The sequence below is a fragment of the Tachysurus fulvidraco genome, chromosome 1 (assembly GCF_022655615.1).
Source record: "Tachysurus fulvidraco isolate hzauxx_2018 chromosome 1, HZAU_PFXX_2.0, whole genome shotgun sequence".
NCBI classification, from domain to species: Eukaryota; Metazoa; Chordata; class Actinopteri; order Siluriformes; family Bagridae; genus Tachysurus; species Tachysurus fulvidraco.
In genome coordinates, this window is record NC_062518.1 from 52204094 (window position 1) to 52222588 (window position 18495).

The 18495-nt window shown below is 40.5% G+C and overlaps 1 protein-coding gene across 1 annotated transcript; it reads right to left on the minus strand.

Annotated features, from left to right (window-relative positions):
* Positions 1-942: 942 nt before the first annotated feature.
* On the minus strand, positions 943-18495 carry LOC125141427 (legumain-like). The gene is made up of 5 exons (XM_047814949.1): positions 18435-18495; positions 5618-5708; positions 2050-2147; positions 1123-1216; positions 943-1049 (listed from the first exon to the last, which is right to left on the minus strand). The coding sequence occupies exons 2-5, from the start codon at positions 5690-5692 to the stop codon at positions 1044-1046; spliced, it is 273 nt and encodes a 90-aa protein (XP_047670905.1). The 5' UTR covers positions 5693-5708; positions 18435-18495; the 3' UTR covers positions 943-1043.

Sequence of the window (18495 nt, forward strand, 5' to 3'; positions counted from 1 at the left end):
CACAGACATAAAGCTCAGAAACTCTTGAAGTGGTTTAATTTGTGGAAAAATCTGGGCAGCGTGAAAATCTCAGTTGGAAAGTCTTCCTGTACATCTTTGTCTCTTTTTGTTTTCTCTCTCTGTGGTTCCCATGTCGTGACAGCACACAGGCGTCATGTCATTTCGTATTTGGATGTGTTATTAGCTTTCATTAGTGCCATGCTTCAGCGCTGTTTTAGCTTTGGCATTGTCATAGAGACCAGCTGCTTGAATGCCTCTTAGCTCTTGTGTGGGCAAAGCTGCCTTAATTTGACAAACTGCCTCCAGAGCCATCATCCTTGTTTTTGTTCTTTTCACAAGATATTAGATAAAAGCGAAATGGAATTTTGTTTTTCAAACTCGAAAGATGAAAATTATAGCACAGCCTAGAAACCAGTCGAGTGGTGAATGGCAGATAGTCTAAAGCCATACTCGGAACACCTTTATACTCTTGGTGTGATATTTTATGCTTTAATTCTCTCGAACCTCAAAACTTCCACAACATAATCCTGTACAAATCTGAAACAACAAAGTAAGCAGTACTGGATCAATACTGGATCATTACTGGATGTAGAAACTACATCACGCTACCTAAGCACTACTTAGACAAGGCCCTTCCTCAAAACCCAGCATACAATCACCACACAGTCAAGAAGCCGAGTGGCAGCGATTAGAAATTGCAGTCAAAAACATTCTTCAGGATTTCACAAAGCTGGTTGAAACTTACTCAAACACCTACTGCAGCAGGAGAGTCTATAAACTAGTCTGAAGAACTTTTTTTATGATTGTGAACAAAAAAAAATTTCACGTTTGAGCTTTTGTTCATATGATCATAAGATCATATTTCTTTATTTTTATATAAAACAATGGCTGAAAGAACCTGAACAATATAAAAAGTAAAATTGACCTAATGGACATAAATACCTTTGTATGACTTTTTTTTCTCCAGTTGTCTTGACAGCAGATGAATCTCCACTCAGTACAGCAAGAAAGTTTTCAGCTGAAACATTCTGATAATGGACCATTTAAAGCTAAATCACAAAAAAGGAAAAACAATAAAGTATAATGTGAGTATTTAATGTTTGTGTGTATAGAATACATTACCTCTCCAGTGTAGTCCTTTGGAACCATAACTCTGCGATAATTGTAAACATTTCGTCCATTTGGTATCCTAATGATTTTACCCTTTTCAGGGTTTCTGCAGAAAAATATCACACATTATTATGAATATGTATTCATCATATCATTATATAACTGGTAACACAGTGATACATTGAGTAGCTCTGACACTCACAGCCCCACATACAGCTCCATAAGGTACTGACTATGTGGACTTTCCTTTAGGTTCTCCAGAATTCTTGTGCTGTAAATTCATGCCAGCTGAAATTGCCCCTGAGGGTGAATGAATGTGTAAATGTGTGTCTGTTGCCCTGTGATGAACTGGTGTTCCAACTAATGTGAGTTTTCCAACCTCATTCCAGCATTACAGAGAGAGCCAAAATACTATTTGTGTAATTCTCACCAACTTCTATAACAAACCACTAACCTCTGGTGTCACCAAAAAGTAAACCATTTCCACTGAATTTCTAATCAATCCCAAAAAATGTAATAAGCTTCAGGAACGAGGTGAAGGAAAAAATAAGTGCACCCTATAATTCAGTAACATTTATTAACAATAACTTACAAAGTTACCTGTAGGAGTTTTTTCAGACTCTCACATTGGTTTGAATAAATTGTCTCTCTCTTTTTTTACAACATTACTTTGGTTCAGTTCAGTTGCTCTTCAGTGCTACACGCATTTCCATATGATTAAGGTCTAGACTTTGGGAAGATTGAATTGAATTAAATTGAACAATTTTTTCCCACCTGAATGTTGGTTTACTTTTTGTGAAACAAAATCACTACAATGTTAAAGAGGTTAGGTGAAGACCACACATGAATAAGGACGTACTTCTGCAATCTTGTTGTAGATCCAACAAAATGATCATTTAGATGTAAAATTTACTTCTACTTCTAAACTGTAAAACTCACTGTTCATTATTAGCGATGTCGTCATACATCATCACCACAATCTGTTTGTCTGGAATCCCATTCCGGTGCATGACTTGGTAAGCGTGACACACATCGGCCTGCAACAGAAAATATAGTTAGGGATAAAGAAAGAGAACGTAATAGAATGTACAGGTACCATGTATTATGAGGAGTGAGCGGTGTGAGGAGTGAGTCATGTGAAAAGTGAGCCGTGTGAGGAGTGAGCCGTGTGAGGAGTGAGCTGTGTGAGGAGTGAGCTGTGTGAGGAGTGAGTCATGTGGAGAGTGAGCTGTGTGAGGAATGAGCGGTATGAGGAATGAGCGGTGTGAGGAGTGAGCTGTGTGAGGAGTGAGTCATGTGGAGAGTGAGCTGTGTGAGGAATGAGCGGTATGAGGAATGAGCGGTGTGAGGAGTGAGCTGTGTGAGGAGTGAGCCGTGTGTAGGAGTGAGCCATGTGGGGAGTGAGCTGTGTGAGAGGTGAGCTGTGTGAGGAGTGAGCTGTGTGAGGAGTGAGACGTGTGTAGGAGTGAGCCATGTGGGGAGTGAGCTGTGTGAGGAGTGAGCTGTGTGAGGACTGAGCCGTGTGGGGAGTGAGCCGTGTGAGGAGTGAGCCTTGTGGGGAGTGAGCTGTGTGGGAAGTGAGCTGTGTGAGGAGTGAGCTGTGTTAGGAGTGAGCTGTGTGAGGAGTGAGCTGTGTGATGAGTGAGCCGTGTGTAGGAGTGAGCTGTGTGATGAGTGAGCCGTGTGTAGGAGTGAGCTGTGTGGGGAGTGAGCCGTGTGGGGAGTGAGCTGTGTGGGGAGTGAGCCGTGTGGGGAGTGAGCCGTGTGAGGATTGAGCGGTGTGAGGAGTGAGCCGTGTGGGGAGTGAGCTGTGTGAGGAGTGAGCCGTGTGAGGAGTGAGCCGTGTATGGAGTGAGCCGTGTGGGGAGTGAGCCCTGTGAGGAGTGAGCCGTGTGGGGAGTGAGCCGTGTGGGGAGTGAGCCGTGTGGGGAGTGAGCCGTGTGAGGAGTGAGCCGTGAGCGGTGTGAGCCGTGAGCGGTGTGAGCCGTGTGAGGAGTGAGCCGTGAGCGGAGTGAGCTGTGTGGGGAGTGAGCCGTGTGGGGATTGAGCGGTGTGAGGAGTGAGCCATGTGAGGAGTGAGCCGTGTGGGGAGTGAGCCGTGTGAGGAGTGAGCCGTGTGAGGAGTGAGCCGTGTATGGAGTGAGCCGTGTGGGGAGTGAGCCCTGTGAGGAGTGAGCCGTGTGGGGAGTGAGCCGTGTGGGGAGTGAGCCGTGTGGAGAGTGAGCCGTGTGAGGAGTGAGCCGTGAGCGGTGTGAGCCGTGTGAGGAGTGAGCCGTGTGGGGAGTGAGCCGTGTGAGGAGTGAGCCGTGAGCGGTGTGAGCCGTGTGAGGAGTGAGCTGTGTGGGGAGTGAGCCGTGTGGGGAGTGAGCCGTGTGAGGAGTGAGCCGTGTGGGGAGTGAGCCGTGTGAGGAGTGAGCCGTGTAGGGAGTGAGCCGTGAGCGGTGTGAGCCGTGTGGGGAGTGAGCCGTGTGAGGAGTGAGCCGTGTGGGGAGTGAGCCGTGTGAGGAGTGAGCCGTGTAGGGAGTGAGCCGTGTGAGGAGTGAGCCGTGTAGGGAGTGAGCCGTGTGAGGAGTGAGCCGTGTGGGGAGTGAGCCGTGTGAGGAGTGAGCCGTGTGGGGAGTGAGCCGTGTGAGGAGTGAGCTGTGTGGGGAGTGAGCCGTGTGAGGAGTGAGCTGTGTGGGGAGTGAGCCGTGAGCGGTGTGAGCCGTGTGGGGAGTGAGCCGTGAGCGGTGTGAGGAGTGAGCTGGATGACCCTTTATAGCCTATTTCTAAAATGGCGACTGTAATGAAGAAAAGGAAAGTTGACAGAGAGGGTCGTCGCTTCCAGGACAAGTGGAAATTGGCATATTTTTTCACTGAAATACGAAACAACTGTGTCTGCCTAATTTGCCAAAAGACTGTGGCTGTTTTCAAGGAATTCAATATCAAGAGGCACTACCAGACGAAACATGCTAACTAGGACAAGCTAACTGTGAGTGAACGTCATGAAAAAAATAAAGCTTCTAGAAGCTGCTTTAATGGAAGAGCAGATTTTTTTACAAGGGCCAGGAGTCAAATGAAAATGCCACAAAGGCGAGCTATGAGGTGGCAAAGCTGATTGCCAAGTACTGTAAACCTTTTACGGAGGGCAAATTTATTAAAGAATGTGTGATGAAAATTGTGGAGAACATTTGTCCTGAGAAGAAGCAAGAGTTTGCCAATGTTTGTCTGGCTCGTAACACAGTGGTACGGAGAATTGAAGACGTTTCATCGGTTATTAAGAGGCAATTAGAGGCAAAAGCAGTGGAGTCTGCCTTTTTTTCATTAGCCTGTGACGAAGGCAGGGACACATCTGACACTGCCCAGTTACTGATTTTTTTGAGAGGAGTGGACAATGAAATGATCGTGAGTGAGCTACTTGACCTCCAGAGCCTAAACGACCAAACAAGAGGAACAGATTTATTTGATATAATACGACATCTGAAGGCACTAAACACGAGCCTTTAGGGGCAAAATACAGTGATACGCCAACTGTATTCACACATCAAAGCATTTGGGATCCAGCTGCAACTTTTCCAAAGGCACTTGTTACAAACGCAGCCCAATATCACACATTTCCTAGCGCTGCAGGAAATAATGACCAGTTTTCCACATAACATCAGTACACAATACGGAGGTATGTAGCAGAAATCTCATCCCTGGCTGAGGAGTTCCGACAGCGGTTTCGGGATTTTGTAGCAATTGAAAAGGAGATCACGCTTTTTTCTTCTCCTTTCTCTGTGGACCGTACAGACGCTACAGAATGACGCTACAGAACACCTGCAGCTAGAGCTTATTGAGCTGCAGTGTGATGCCGAGTGTCGGAGTCAGTACCAACAACTCTCTCTTGTTGACTTTTAACCGCCAGCTGTATAAAGGCAGGTTCCAAGAGATTCGAACATTTGCTAAGAAAATGCTGAGCTTGTTTGGCTCGACATACTTGTGTGAGAAAACATTCTCGGTTATGAACTTTAACAAGAACCGTGTGAGGACAAGACTAAGTGACTTTCACCAGCGTGACATCTTGCACATCAAAACCACTTTCTTTGAGCCAGACCTGTCCTATTTACTACAATCGAGATCTCAGTATCATTAGTGCAGGCAAGATATTTGTTTCTGAGGCCATCTGGAGGGAAAAATTCTAAAATTGATGATCAAAACCACAGTTTTTAATATGCACCTTTTCATCTTTATAATATCTGTAATTATAATTATAATTACAATTTTGTAATTATAATTATAATTCATTTTGTTTTTAAGAAGTGAAAGCCTTTTTCAATAAAAAAAATCATTAAATAGTTCATTTGCCTTTAATATTAATGTTTCCAAGAATGTCAGGCTGAATAATCGGCCCCCACACATTTGCACCTCACCAAATCTGGCACTCTTTGCAAAAAGTTTGGACACCCCTGCTTTAGAATATTTTTGTTTGTAATAACCTATTTACAAAAACCCTGTAAAAACAAGCTTATGATTTTAATATACTCACCTGATGCCTGTAGTTTACCCAACCTTTAGAACCTGCTGCCAGGAAAACCCAGTGTTTGCTATCGCTTGCTGCCATTTCGACTACAAAGTTCCTACAAAGCAGAAAATTATTAGGTGTCACTGGACCGACAAAACTGAGTATTGCTAATTAAAATAAAATAAAAACATCACATTTATTGTGCCCCACTTCTGATCAATTCTGTATTCTCACTTGTCAAAAGGTTTCGATTAGTCTTCTATAACAACAGCTTTGACATTAGAGGGAAGCTGGTGAAGGAATGATGAAGGATTTAAAGCTGTTAATGGAAGTGAGAACAGGAACTAACCTGTTTCATAAACATGAAATGTAAATATAAACAGATAAAAAGTAGGTTTATTCATTTAAAAAAATTATCTGTTGCCAAAATTTTGTGATTTAAGGAATACACTTGTTATAGGAAATAATGAATTTAATTGTAGTACTGTGGTGATTTATTTTATAATCATAAAATTCTTAAAATTCTTTGTTATATGTTAATATATTACTTATACTTGTTAATATATTCCCCAGTCCAAGCTCAAAAATCACATCCTACAAGTGACTTAATAACTTTATTAATTTTATTAAAATACAGGTGTTTCTGTAAAACATTAACAAGTGTTCTCAGACCAGTCCTTCACACTTACTGGTTTATCATCTAGGATCAACACTGATTGACTGTAGTATGTCCACCACAGTCAGAACCATCACAGACAAAAGGAGTATCAGACGCTCATTAACATAGAGAGTGTAACCTTGTTAACATTAAAAACTTGATACAGTATTTAAGACTTGCTGTTTGAATATCTGTGTTAGGGATTAGCGCAGACTTGGTGCCATGTGCGTTTGTTGTTTGTTTGTGTCACGTGATTGCCCCGTCCACGTCTGCTCCTCTCCGGTCATCACACCTGTTTCCCATTGTGTGTGATTGTCCGTGTCACTATATATGTGAGCCGCGTTGCATTAGGCAGCGTGGCTTCATTGATTATATTGTGTATTCCCTGTGTAGTTGTGGTTTATGTTTGTTCTTCCTATTGTATTAAACCCCTTTCATTGGAAGCTATCCTGCCTACGGGTCTGTCTCCTTCCACCTCTGCCAGGGTCCTGACAATCTGTGGTTAAGTCCTCACTGAACCTGAGGTACTCTTACATGTCTTAGGTCTGAGATACTGCAAATAAATGTCTTTGGCAGGATGTGTGCTAGTAAAATATATTGGTTATGAAAACAAACAAGAAGGAGGTGCTGAGGTGTTATTAGTGTATTGCAGATTGTTGTTGGTAGTTAATATGTGATCCTGGGTGATATGTGATCCTGGCCAGAGGTGGGAAGTAATGGAGTAAAATACTTTGTTACTGTACTTAAGTACATTTTTTGGTATCAGTACTTTACTCCACTATTTATTTTTCGGACAACTTTTGACTTTTCCTCATTACATTTTTACACAAATATCTGTACTTTTTACTTCTTACATTTCCCAAACGGACTCGTTACTTTTAGTATTATTCCTTCTCATTGGACGCTGTTTCCAGCCTATCATCCTATCATTGTGCGGCTTTTTCCCCATGTGACTGGTGTACTGTATTATTTACTGGCTATCAGACATAGACTAAGGATAGCGGAGCTAACAATGAGCAGCGCCTACAAAAGGAATGGCTAATGTTCATTCAGAGGGAGTCACCGATGTTAAAGTAACTAACAACGAGGACATTCCTGAACACACATGGCCATATATGAGGGAGATGTTTGTAATAATCGGCGTCACAAAGGATTCCTGGCGAATGCGTTGTGAATTGTGTCACCCAGAGGGGGTTCTAGCCCTTTATTAGGGGGGCTTCAGCCCCCTGTCTGTAATCTCAGCCACCCTAAAACTATAAGGATCATTTTTACTTTCATAAATAAACAATAAATATTACGTTAAAATGCAGGACATGTCGTCGATGGGAAAGAAAATTATTTATCAGTTTGATCCAAGAGCGATTTTTTTACTTTGCTTTTACACGCGTGTGTTTGTAGTCTTTCAAAAGTGCGTCGTCTGCTATAGTTGAACGGAGAAGCACAGGTACGCGCAGCGTGCACGCGCAGTCAGAGCTGGAGGCGTTTATCTATAACGTTAATCGGCGGAAAGACGCAAAGACGGCAACCAAAAGCAATGAAATGTCACTATTCTTATTACCAGAGTTGTCATATAATATATAATATAGAACTCTTCTTGTTTTAAATTCTCACTGAGGGCTAAAACCCCATAAAGATGAAATCCTAGAACTGCCCCTGGGGTCAACCCAAAAAACACGAAGTGCTTAATTTAATGAACATTAATTTTGTCATTTGTAAAACATCACAATAATTTTGAGTTGTTTTCAAGGACAGAGCTGGAATCTCCCTACAGTTTGGGATATGGCCTTGGTGATACACGGTGTACGTTTATTTCCAAAAGTATTGGGTCACCTGACCTTTCCTGCTACATGTGGTTGTTTTCTGATCTCATCCCTACATCCGCTGACTCCACCCTACATCACCTACATCAGTGCCTGCCTTTCGTAACAATCTTGTGGCTGATGAACACAAATATCCATCAGCACAATCCAAATTATATATTCATATATACACACACACACACACACACACACACACACACACACACACACACACACACACACATATATATATATATATATATATATATATATATATATATATATATATATATATATATATATATATATATACACACACACACACACATTGGGGTTATAAGGTCATACTTTCTTGTCCTAGTGAGAACTCTGGCAGCTGCATTTTTGACTAACTGTAGCCTATTTATTAATTAAAACCTACACTGGTCTAAATCAACTTTAAACACCTAGTAGCTTTGAATTTTAAATGTGTAACTCAATTCAACAATAAATAAAAATATTGCAAAAACATTTCAAATCTATCACCCAAAAGACATCATCTTTAAATCATGACAAAACAGGTATTGAATAAAAGACAAAATGATCAAAAAAACAATGCAACTGTCAATGTGTAGTTTAAACACCAATAGGTTCGGTAGTTTTTCAAATACCACTCTCTGTATTAAAAAAGGAAGAAAAACAATTGTCCAAACCGAATGAAATTTAGATGCAACAGCCCAGACCTCCTTCTGTCGTATTGAACAGAACAATGTGGGCAAAAAGAGAAAAAAACAGTTTCAACTTCTGTTCACTCACAGTTTCTTTTTGTCAGGGGTTTAAAGTAACTAGTTACAAATACTTTCGTTACAGTACTGAGTACATTTATAAAAAAAATTTCTACTTTTTTGAGTATAATTAAATTGTGGTACTTTTACTTTTACTATGTCATTTAAAAAGGATGTATTCAACTTCACTACATTTATATTTCCCCCAAAAGTACAAAGTACAAAAAAAATCATCCATGTATGTTTCAAAACTATAACGTGCAGTAAGATTCATGAGCCAATAAATGCGCTAGCCAATGATGGTGCGTTTTTTTCAAAATAAATGAATGATCTGGTGCCACTTTGCGTTGATTCAGTGAAAATACAGCGAAAAGGCTATGGCTGCAGATGAGACCGACAGCTCCCGTGGTGATGATGATGATGATGATGGTGGTGGTGGCGATGATGATGGTGAGCATCCCTGGCCTCATCTTTCTCGGATATTCAGCTACCAAAGCAGAAAGGGGCAAAACATCCTGATGTGCTGCAAGCTCTGTCTTCCAAGAATGTGGAAATGTCTGCATTTCACAACTCCTCATCTACCTTGTGCAAACACATTGAGGTAAGTGTCAAAGTCACAAACAATTTGGCAAGATTAAAGTTAAATACGTAGAATAAGTTAGTTAATTCTATTGAATGTAAATGATATGAGTAAATCAGTAGTTCAGAACATTTGTTTTTTTGTCATTTGTTTATAAATGTTCTTTTCTCAGTGATGAACTTATTCCCTGCATTAAAGGGCGACACGACATAATTCAACAAAACCCAACATAACCTTGTGGATGATATTTATTTGAATAAAAACTGTGTGTGATTTACAGCGTTTACTCTCTTCCAAAATTAACCATGTTTTTACTACAGTTAAAACCAAAAAAACCACGGTAACAACAAAATAATCATGGTTTACAAAACACATACAGTAGTTAAAATGTGTAAAATGCTTAGTGTAGTAAAACCATGGTTTTGCTAATAGTAATCACTCACTCACTCACTCATTTTCTAACACTTATCCGAACTTCTCGGGTCACGGGGAGCCTGTGCCTATCTCAGGTGTCATCGGGCATCAAGGCAGGATACACCCTGGATGGAGTGCCAACCCATCACAGGGCACACACACTCATTCACATTATAATGAAAATAGATGAAAACACTAGACAGCTAGCATAATTCAAGCATACTCATCCTGTTATACATATTAGTTATTTCTCAGAGCAATTAAATGAGTGTTTCTGTTACCCTGTAAATCATTATCTTAACTGAGAAAAATGCTTTAAGTATAAAAAAATTCATGGCACTGACAAGTTATCATATGTGCCATTACAGAGAAAGCACCCACAAAAAAATGAAAAATTATGAAAACTGCATTGCTCGATGAAGTAAGAAGACTCCATGTTCTAGTAATTCAAGCAAGCAATGCAGAATTGATCAGATGATATCAAACCGCCAAACAAGTGCCTCAGTCTACTGTAGATAAGCTGGTGATCAACTTTTTACAGCTGAATCTTTAATCTTTTTTAACCTCTTCATGTGCTGGGGCATATATAATCAGGAAAATTTCTCTTTCTTTTTTAAGTCCTGGATCATAAAAGAAATGATGTTTTTCAGATAAACCAGAAGTTACAAATAAATTTGATCACAGGAATTCCCCAAAAATTCAGTGCAAAGAAACTCATAAGACAAAGAAAGGCCTCAGTCATTAATGTTAAAAGGGAACGTAAATGGAACACACGCCATTTATTATTAATTACCATGTCAATTCTTCATTAATTTATTCTTTATACATATTAGACCTGGAATAAGAAGTCCCACAATGACAGGAACCATCGAGTCACTCTAGCATTAGTGTCATTATACTTTCCTCCTTTTAGAGCAGGGGTGTCACACTCAAATTCACAGTGGGCCAAAATATAAAACTGAGATAAAGTCACGGGCCAAACTGAATATTTATTGAAAAATTAACTGCAATTAACTGATATGTAATGTTCAACCTTTTTTCATATGGAAACAAACTTTAGTTTTGCTTAAACGCTGGATTTGGAACAACTCCTGAGTTCTTTCCCGAGTCAATAACTCCTGAGCTAAACGCTGTTACTACACAAAACGCGGTTGTAGCTGCCTCTCTACATTACTACGATAGAAAAGAGGTGTTATTTGTGTAGTAACACCGTTTAGCTCAGGAGTTATTGACTCGGGAAACTCCAACCTGTGAATATGTGGCCAACTTCCTGCTCCTTCAGTTCTCTCCAGCGCTGGAAAGCTGATCCTATATTAACACGTCCTACTTTTTGCCTTATCGTAAGCATTTCTTCGCTTTCTTTCTTTGTTTTTATCCTCCATGTCAATGTTAAAACCGCTTTCTGCTAATGTCACACATGCGCACTGAACACTCTCTCTGCCGCATATTGACAAGCCCCGCCCCTTTCTGCTCATTGGCTACACGTTTGTTTTGTTTTTTGTTTTGATTTTTGTTTATTATTCGGCCCGACTCAGTTTTCTGAAGCACTTCTCAAAAATCGGAGACCCTGCCTTTAACGACTGTCAACAGAGAATTAGGGGTGCTTGCTGGTCGTGACTACGCGTCAATACAGTGGCCAGGCATTCTGGGATTTGTAGCATTAGCGGAGCATGCGGCTAGTCAGCTGTAATGCACATTTGATATGATCTCGTGGGCCAAATGTAATTACACCATCAACCCGGTCGGTTCGGGCCAGAGTTTGCAACCCCGTTTTTAGAGGATGCGTTCAGTCACCAGAGTGAAGGTAATTCCTGAGTTCCTCAAAGGCCCATTTAACTGCAAGGATGTCCTGCTCCAGGGCAGTGTAGCACCTCTTGGTCAGACTCAGCATCCTGCTGAAGTAGAGGACCATGTTTGTATATATACTGTATATACACACAAATACATATCTAATGAGGTTAATTGGCTATTTGGATGCAAAATGGGGGCAGTCCATTCATAACCCAAAGGTTGTGGGTTCGAGTCTCGGGCTGGCCACGACTGAGGTGCCCTTGAGCAAAGCACCAAACCCCCAACAGTGACATGTGCATTTATATAGTGTATGAAATTATGTCAGAATTTTAGATCGTGTCGTGATGTGACAATCCTTTTGGAGTAATTTAATCTTATCACAGGATAAGACTTCTGACTTATAACATGATGTAAATACTTTGAGAGAAAATGTGCACTGTTTTAAAGACCCATTTTGACAGTTATAGTAATAAACAGTCACTGACAGGAAATACCTTTAGTAGTAAAGAGAAAAGTGAAGAATTAAAAAGAGTCACAAGATATTAAATGAGTTGTTATTTATATCAGCACAGTGTTTTTATTTTAACGGAACCTGCCGAACCGGCCGGGTCGACCGAAATGACTGAGTCGGAGAACGCAGTCGACATGGTTACCCCCAAACTCCCTGAACTCTCTGCCTGGCCTGAACCTACCAATGTTCCTGTGGTATCTGTCCCGTGTTTTGTTTCACTAGATTTGCCAGCCCTTCTACCTCCTGTCCCTGTTTACAGGCTCAGAGCACCTCCAGCACCACCCTGGCCTCCAAATCCTCTTTGGTCCCTGGCTCGACCTCCGGCACCACCCGGGTCTCGGTCCCTGCTCTGGTCTCTGGCTCCGCCTCCAGCACCATCCTGGTCTCCGGTCCTGCTATGGTCTCTGGCTCCGCCTCCAGCACCACCCTGGTTTCCGGTCCTGCTCTGGTCTCTGGCTCTGCCTCCAGCACCACCCCGGTCACTTCCCCAGGTGTTTTGTCTTAGTCTGTGATTGCCTCCATCTTGTGATTGGTTTCTTGTTCCCTATATCTACTCTGTTTGTTCATTTCCCTGTGGTGAGTTGTTGTTAGTATGTGCTATGCTGTCTGTTCATTTCTCTGTTCCTGTGCCCTGTCCTGCTCAGTGTTCTGCCCTGTTTTTGCCTGCTTGTTTGTTTCATGTTTCCTGTTTTGTCTATTAAAAGGATTTAACTGCATTTGGATCCGCGTTCACCTGTGACTAACCGTGACACGTACACAATTACGAGGAATCTGCTGAGCCCCAAAAAAACAGGTTCAAAGACGTATGATGAACTGGTGAGTTTGTTGACTAAGCAGTTCAATCCGAAACCCAGTGAAATAGTCCAGAGATGGAAGTTTAATTCGCAGAACAGAAGCTTGGATGAAAGTAAAGCGGAATATGTGGCTGAGCTCAGGAAGCTAGCACAGGACTGTACTTTGGTTACAGTCCTTTGTAACTTTGACACACTCACTGTCATGCTGAGAGATCGGTTAGTGTGCGGAGTCAACAATGATAGCATACTGAGGAGATTATTAGCAGAGAATGGTCTGACGTTTGAGACAGCGTTGAGAAAAGCACAGGCTATTGAAGCGGCTAATACGGAAATACAGATATGAACAGAGAGACACAGATATACAGATATGAACAGAGAGACAGGACACAGGCACAGTACCACTGTTTTCAAACTGGAAGCGAGAGAAATGAGAAGTCAGGTGGTACAGGGACATGCTACTGTTGTGGTGGAAATAACCACAGACCAAAGGATTGTAAGTTTGCAGGGGAAAAATGTTACAATTGTGGAAAGCTTGGACATTTGAAAAGAGTGTGTAGAGTAAAACTACAAGACACTAAAGCGGATAAGAGCAAGGAAAATTCAAGATGGGGGAGAGGAAAATTGCAAAACAGAGCAAATTATCTCCAAGACCAAGAAAAAGAGGTGCCTGGAGAGGAAGTATTCACCATGTATAGTATAGAGTAGAGTCAAGCATACCCCATATATGTCGCCTAATATACAAATGTTGTCCGTAACCAAATGCCTAGTGAAATTTGAGATTGACACGGGATGCATTGTGACTATAGTATCACAAGCAGAATATGCCAAATTGGATGCTAAAAAGAAACTGCCTCTGATTACAAGCAAGGTCAACCTTAAAATGTACACAGGACAGTCAGTGAACATTCTGGGTACCACAAAAGTCAAAAGTAGTATACAAAGGTATTACCAAAGAACTACCAACAATCATGGTGGCTGGATCAGGACCAAATCTGCTGAGACGAGCATGGCTCACAGAGTTAAAACTCAGCTGGGAGAACATCAACAACATAGAAAATAGTTCTGAGAGGTTACAGGACATTCTGAAGGCACATGAAACAGTTTTCAAAGAGGAACTGGGAACACTAATGCCCCTTTTCCACCAAAAAGAACCGGGTGCTGGTTCAGAGCTAGTGCTGGTGCTGGTTCAAAGTTGGTTCCACTGGCAAACCTTCTAAGAACCGGTTTGCCTTTCCATCAGTTAAAGAGCCATCACAGACGTCTCACATTACACAGCAACGTTAGCGCTGCAGCAACAAACACAAACACAACATAAACAATGACGGATGTTTCTTTACTGTTAATGCTCATGGCTTTGTGAACCTACATTGGCATCCAAACGCGGCAAATCCAACGTGTACGTGCAGCTCCATGTAATCTGTATAAACGGAGGTTGTAATCGAGAAAGTACTTAACATTATTTATCATTAACACAGAAAAAGTTAGCCTTAGCATGTAGCTACCTACTATCATGTGTGCTGATAATTGATCATATTGTGGTAAAGTAAAAGTGTATTAGACTTTGGTATACTTAACGTACATTATCAAAGGCGCTAACAGTAGCCCCACCCAAAACCCCGCCCACAGTCCCAGATGCAAGCGGTTCTTAAGTCTAGACCAGCAACGTTTTGGTGCTACTTAAGAACCACTTTTCCTGGTTCAGAGCCGGTGCTTCGGCTGTCGAAAAAAGAAAGAACTGGTTCTAAATTAGGCTCCGAACCTGCACTCAAACTGCCTCGGTGGAAAAGGAGCACAAGAGAGCAATGGAGGTGCAGCGAGTGAGATCGCTGCAAGGAATAACATATGCAGAGCTGTAAAGAAAGTGTCTAAGGAAAAGGAAACCAACAAACCAGAACTCAAAGAAAATAAAACTAAGTCTTGTGAGAAATGTGAAAAAATAGAGGAAAAGAAAGATATGTTAGTTATGGGGAAAAAGTGAATTCGTGTTGTTTATGGTTGAGGTGATAAACTGCTCGGCACAATCAGACAGAAAGACAGAGAAGATCAAAATAATAGTTGAAGAAATGATAGTGGCAGGAAGTGCAAACTCGCAGTCATGGGCTGGTGGCTCTTTATGATATTAGCTATATTGCAATGGAACTCTAGAAACCTTATAGCAAATGGACAGGAATTCAGAGTTTGTCTCAGATTTAGCAGATAGACATCATGTAATATGTGTGCAAGAAAGCAGGAAACATGGTTAAAAACCACAGTTAGACTTTATTGTATGGATATAGTTTGATTAGGAGAGATAGAGAAATAGAAAAAGGTGGAGGTGTAGCAACTTTTGTTAAAAGTGGGGTAAGATATAAACTTATTAGTAAAGTGAAAGAACACAAATCTGTTGTAATTGAAGTATGGTCAGGGGAAGATAGCATAAAAATAGTCAATTTTTACAACCCTTGCAATAGATTAAGTGCTGATATATTGGAATCAGTTTCTGGGTCATTGCAGGGCAAAATAGTGGTAAGTGGGGGATTTTGGGGGATGTGCATAGTACATTATGGGGGAAGTAAAAACACAGATATAAATGGATTAACAATAAAGAAATTTATAGATGATAAGGAGCTGGTGTGTATTAATGATGGGAAGGGCACACGGTATAATAGCTCAAGTATAAAGTACAGAAAGTGCCATTGATCTAACACTGGTGTCAATTGGAATTGCAGGAATTAGTGCATGGGAAGTAATGAGTAGATCGACAGTGGGCAGTGATCAATGCCCAATAATAATTAGAATTGGAAAGAGATACACCAGGATGGGGAAGTGAAAATACCAAGGTGGAAATTAGACCTGACTGACTGAAATTAGCTGACTGGCAGACATTTCAAGAAACTAGTAAGTCTAAGTGTGTGGAACTACTGAGTAGATATATATAACAGATGTAGAGGAAATAACCCTTGTTTTCCGTAGCAGCAGCCATTATACAAGCAGCAGAAGAAATAATTCCGAAAAGCACAGTAAATAAGCAAGGAAAAAGTGTGCCGTGGTTGGATGATAGCTGTAGAATAGCAGTTAAAAAGAAACAAAGCATCCCAATACTCAAACCTGGTAAGAATGCTGTAGACCCATCAAGTTATAGACCTATAGCGTTAACATCACAATTAGGAAAAGTCATGGAGAGGATGCTAACAGATAGGTTACGTTACTATATGGAAAGCATATCAGTCTGGATTTTGTAAGGGAAGGGGGACAATTGACTCTGTTTTGTGCTTAGAAGCAGAAGTTAGGAAAGCACAAACTAATAAGGAAAGTGTAATTGTTGTGTTCTTTGACGTTGAAAAAGCATATGACATGCCGTGGAAAGATGGACTACTTATCAAACTTAACAAATTAGGAATAAAATGTAAATTATTCGTTTGGATATTAGACTTCCTGGACAGAAGAACAATAGAGTTTAAGGTTGGTACATTGTATTCAAGTAGGCATATTGTGGAAAATGGTACCCCACAAGGTAGTGTCTGCAGCCCCATACTATTCAATATCATCATAAATGACATTTTTGATCAGGTAAGGGACAATATAGGTAAGTCACTTTATGCAGACGATAGAGCACTCTGGGTTAGGGGATGAAATGTAGAATACTTAAGAAAGAAAATGCAAAATGCAGTAAAGTTGAACAATTGACTTATAAATGGTGATTTAAGCTATCAACTCAAGTTATATGCTTCTCTCAGCATCGGAATCCAACCTTAGAAAGCTTCATGTGGAGCAGGCACAGGCACTCCGGATTTGTACCAGGGCATTTAAAACATCGCCAGTAACTGCATTACAGGTGGAGGCAGGAGAAATGCCAATATTAGGAGGGTCAAGATTATGTTGCCATATTGGACTAATCTGAAAGGACATAATATGATGCACTCAACAAAAACTGTGTTGCAAAACTGCGCAGAGCATAGCAAAAGAACTTTTTACAGTTTCGGGTGGGTGGGGAATGCTAAGGCTCAAAATGCAGGTCTCAGTTAGCTGCAAATTGGACCCACTGTGGCAATATCAGTGATAATTTCCATCCTGGAAATTTATACAACCAGCTGTAAATATCAACTTACAACAAATAATAAAATAAAACACAAAAACAATGCCAGAGTGGATAATAGTTCAAAACTATGTAAAGAAATATCAATTCATATTTACAGCAATTTTACTGGCATTAGGGTGGGTGGAGGAAATAATCTGAACACAGATGTCATTATAGCCTCAGACAGTTTATCAGCATTATTAGCATTCAGTCAGGGAGAGCGTAGGGGTGGAAGGAAATTAAACTGTGTTGATATACTAGCAAAAAACTCTACAAGCAGGAAACAGTTGATGTGCACATACCAATAAGTAGAACAGAGTTCAAAACTATCATAAAGCAACACTCACTTAAAATATGGCAGGAATATTGGAAGTCGGCGGATACAGGACGTCACTTATACAGTATACAAAACCAGGTAGCAACAAGCATGAGGAAGGGCAGAAGCCCAAGGGAAGAGATGCTAATCTCACGGCTTAGAATGGGTCACACTGGTTTAAATACAACACTGTACAGAATAGGAAAACATCCCACTGGATTATGCACTGATTGTAAAGTACAAGCGACAGTAAAGCATATACTGTTAGACTGTAAAAAAATATAAAGAAGATAGGGCAAAGTTAAGGCACACATGGATGGACAAAGCATGACACTTGAACATTTATTAGGTAAAACGTCTATGAAAATACACAAATTAGTAATTTTGTTTTTGAAAAATACTGGGTTAAGTGAAAGAATCTGTTTTATATATATATATATATTTTTTTTTCTCCCTCTATCCTTTGATGTCATTCTAGTGCCCCTGTGTCTAGTCTAGTCTAGTGTCTAGTAGGTGGCGGTAATGCACCTTTAAGCTGAGTTGCCAACCGCCATTAAACTCGAAAGAAGAAGAAGAAGATGCAGCTTAACGACATGGCCCAAGCTTGACGACATGGTCCAAAACTAACGTGATGCTTGATAATGACACTTTTGTTTAAGTATGTGTGTGTGTGTGTGTGTGTGATTCCTCTATTCTCTTTGCAATGTGCTTATAAAGAGAGACATATGAAGATGAATAAAGATGCATGTATATTCTAAAGTGATATAAAGTCAACACTGTGATGAGAGAAAATACAGAATCAAAAGAACTATGCTTTAGTAAGTATTTATAAAGCAGTGCAGTATTTCAGCAGTATGTTAGTTTACACTGATCAGGTTTATTATTATTATTATTATTATTATTATTATTATTATTATTATTATTATTATTATTATTATTATTATTATTATTATTTAGCAGCAGACAGCTCAGGGTACGAAACCTAAACAATTGCATCCATTGAAATAAAATGCTAGATACACAACATACAATTAAAGCATTCAATCTATCAGTAAAATATAAAGCTTAAAAGTCATTAGATTTGTATTTGCTCCAGTTATGGGTTTCACAGCAGATCATTTCTGAGTATTGGTGCTAGTTAACAATAAAAATCTTACTTGCTGTCTCTCCTGGGATGTCTTCAGGAATCTGTTAATGGAGTGAGTGTCCCGAGGAGGG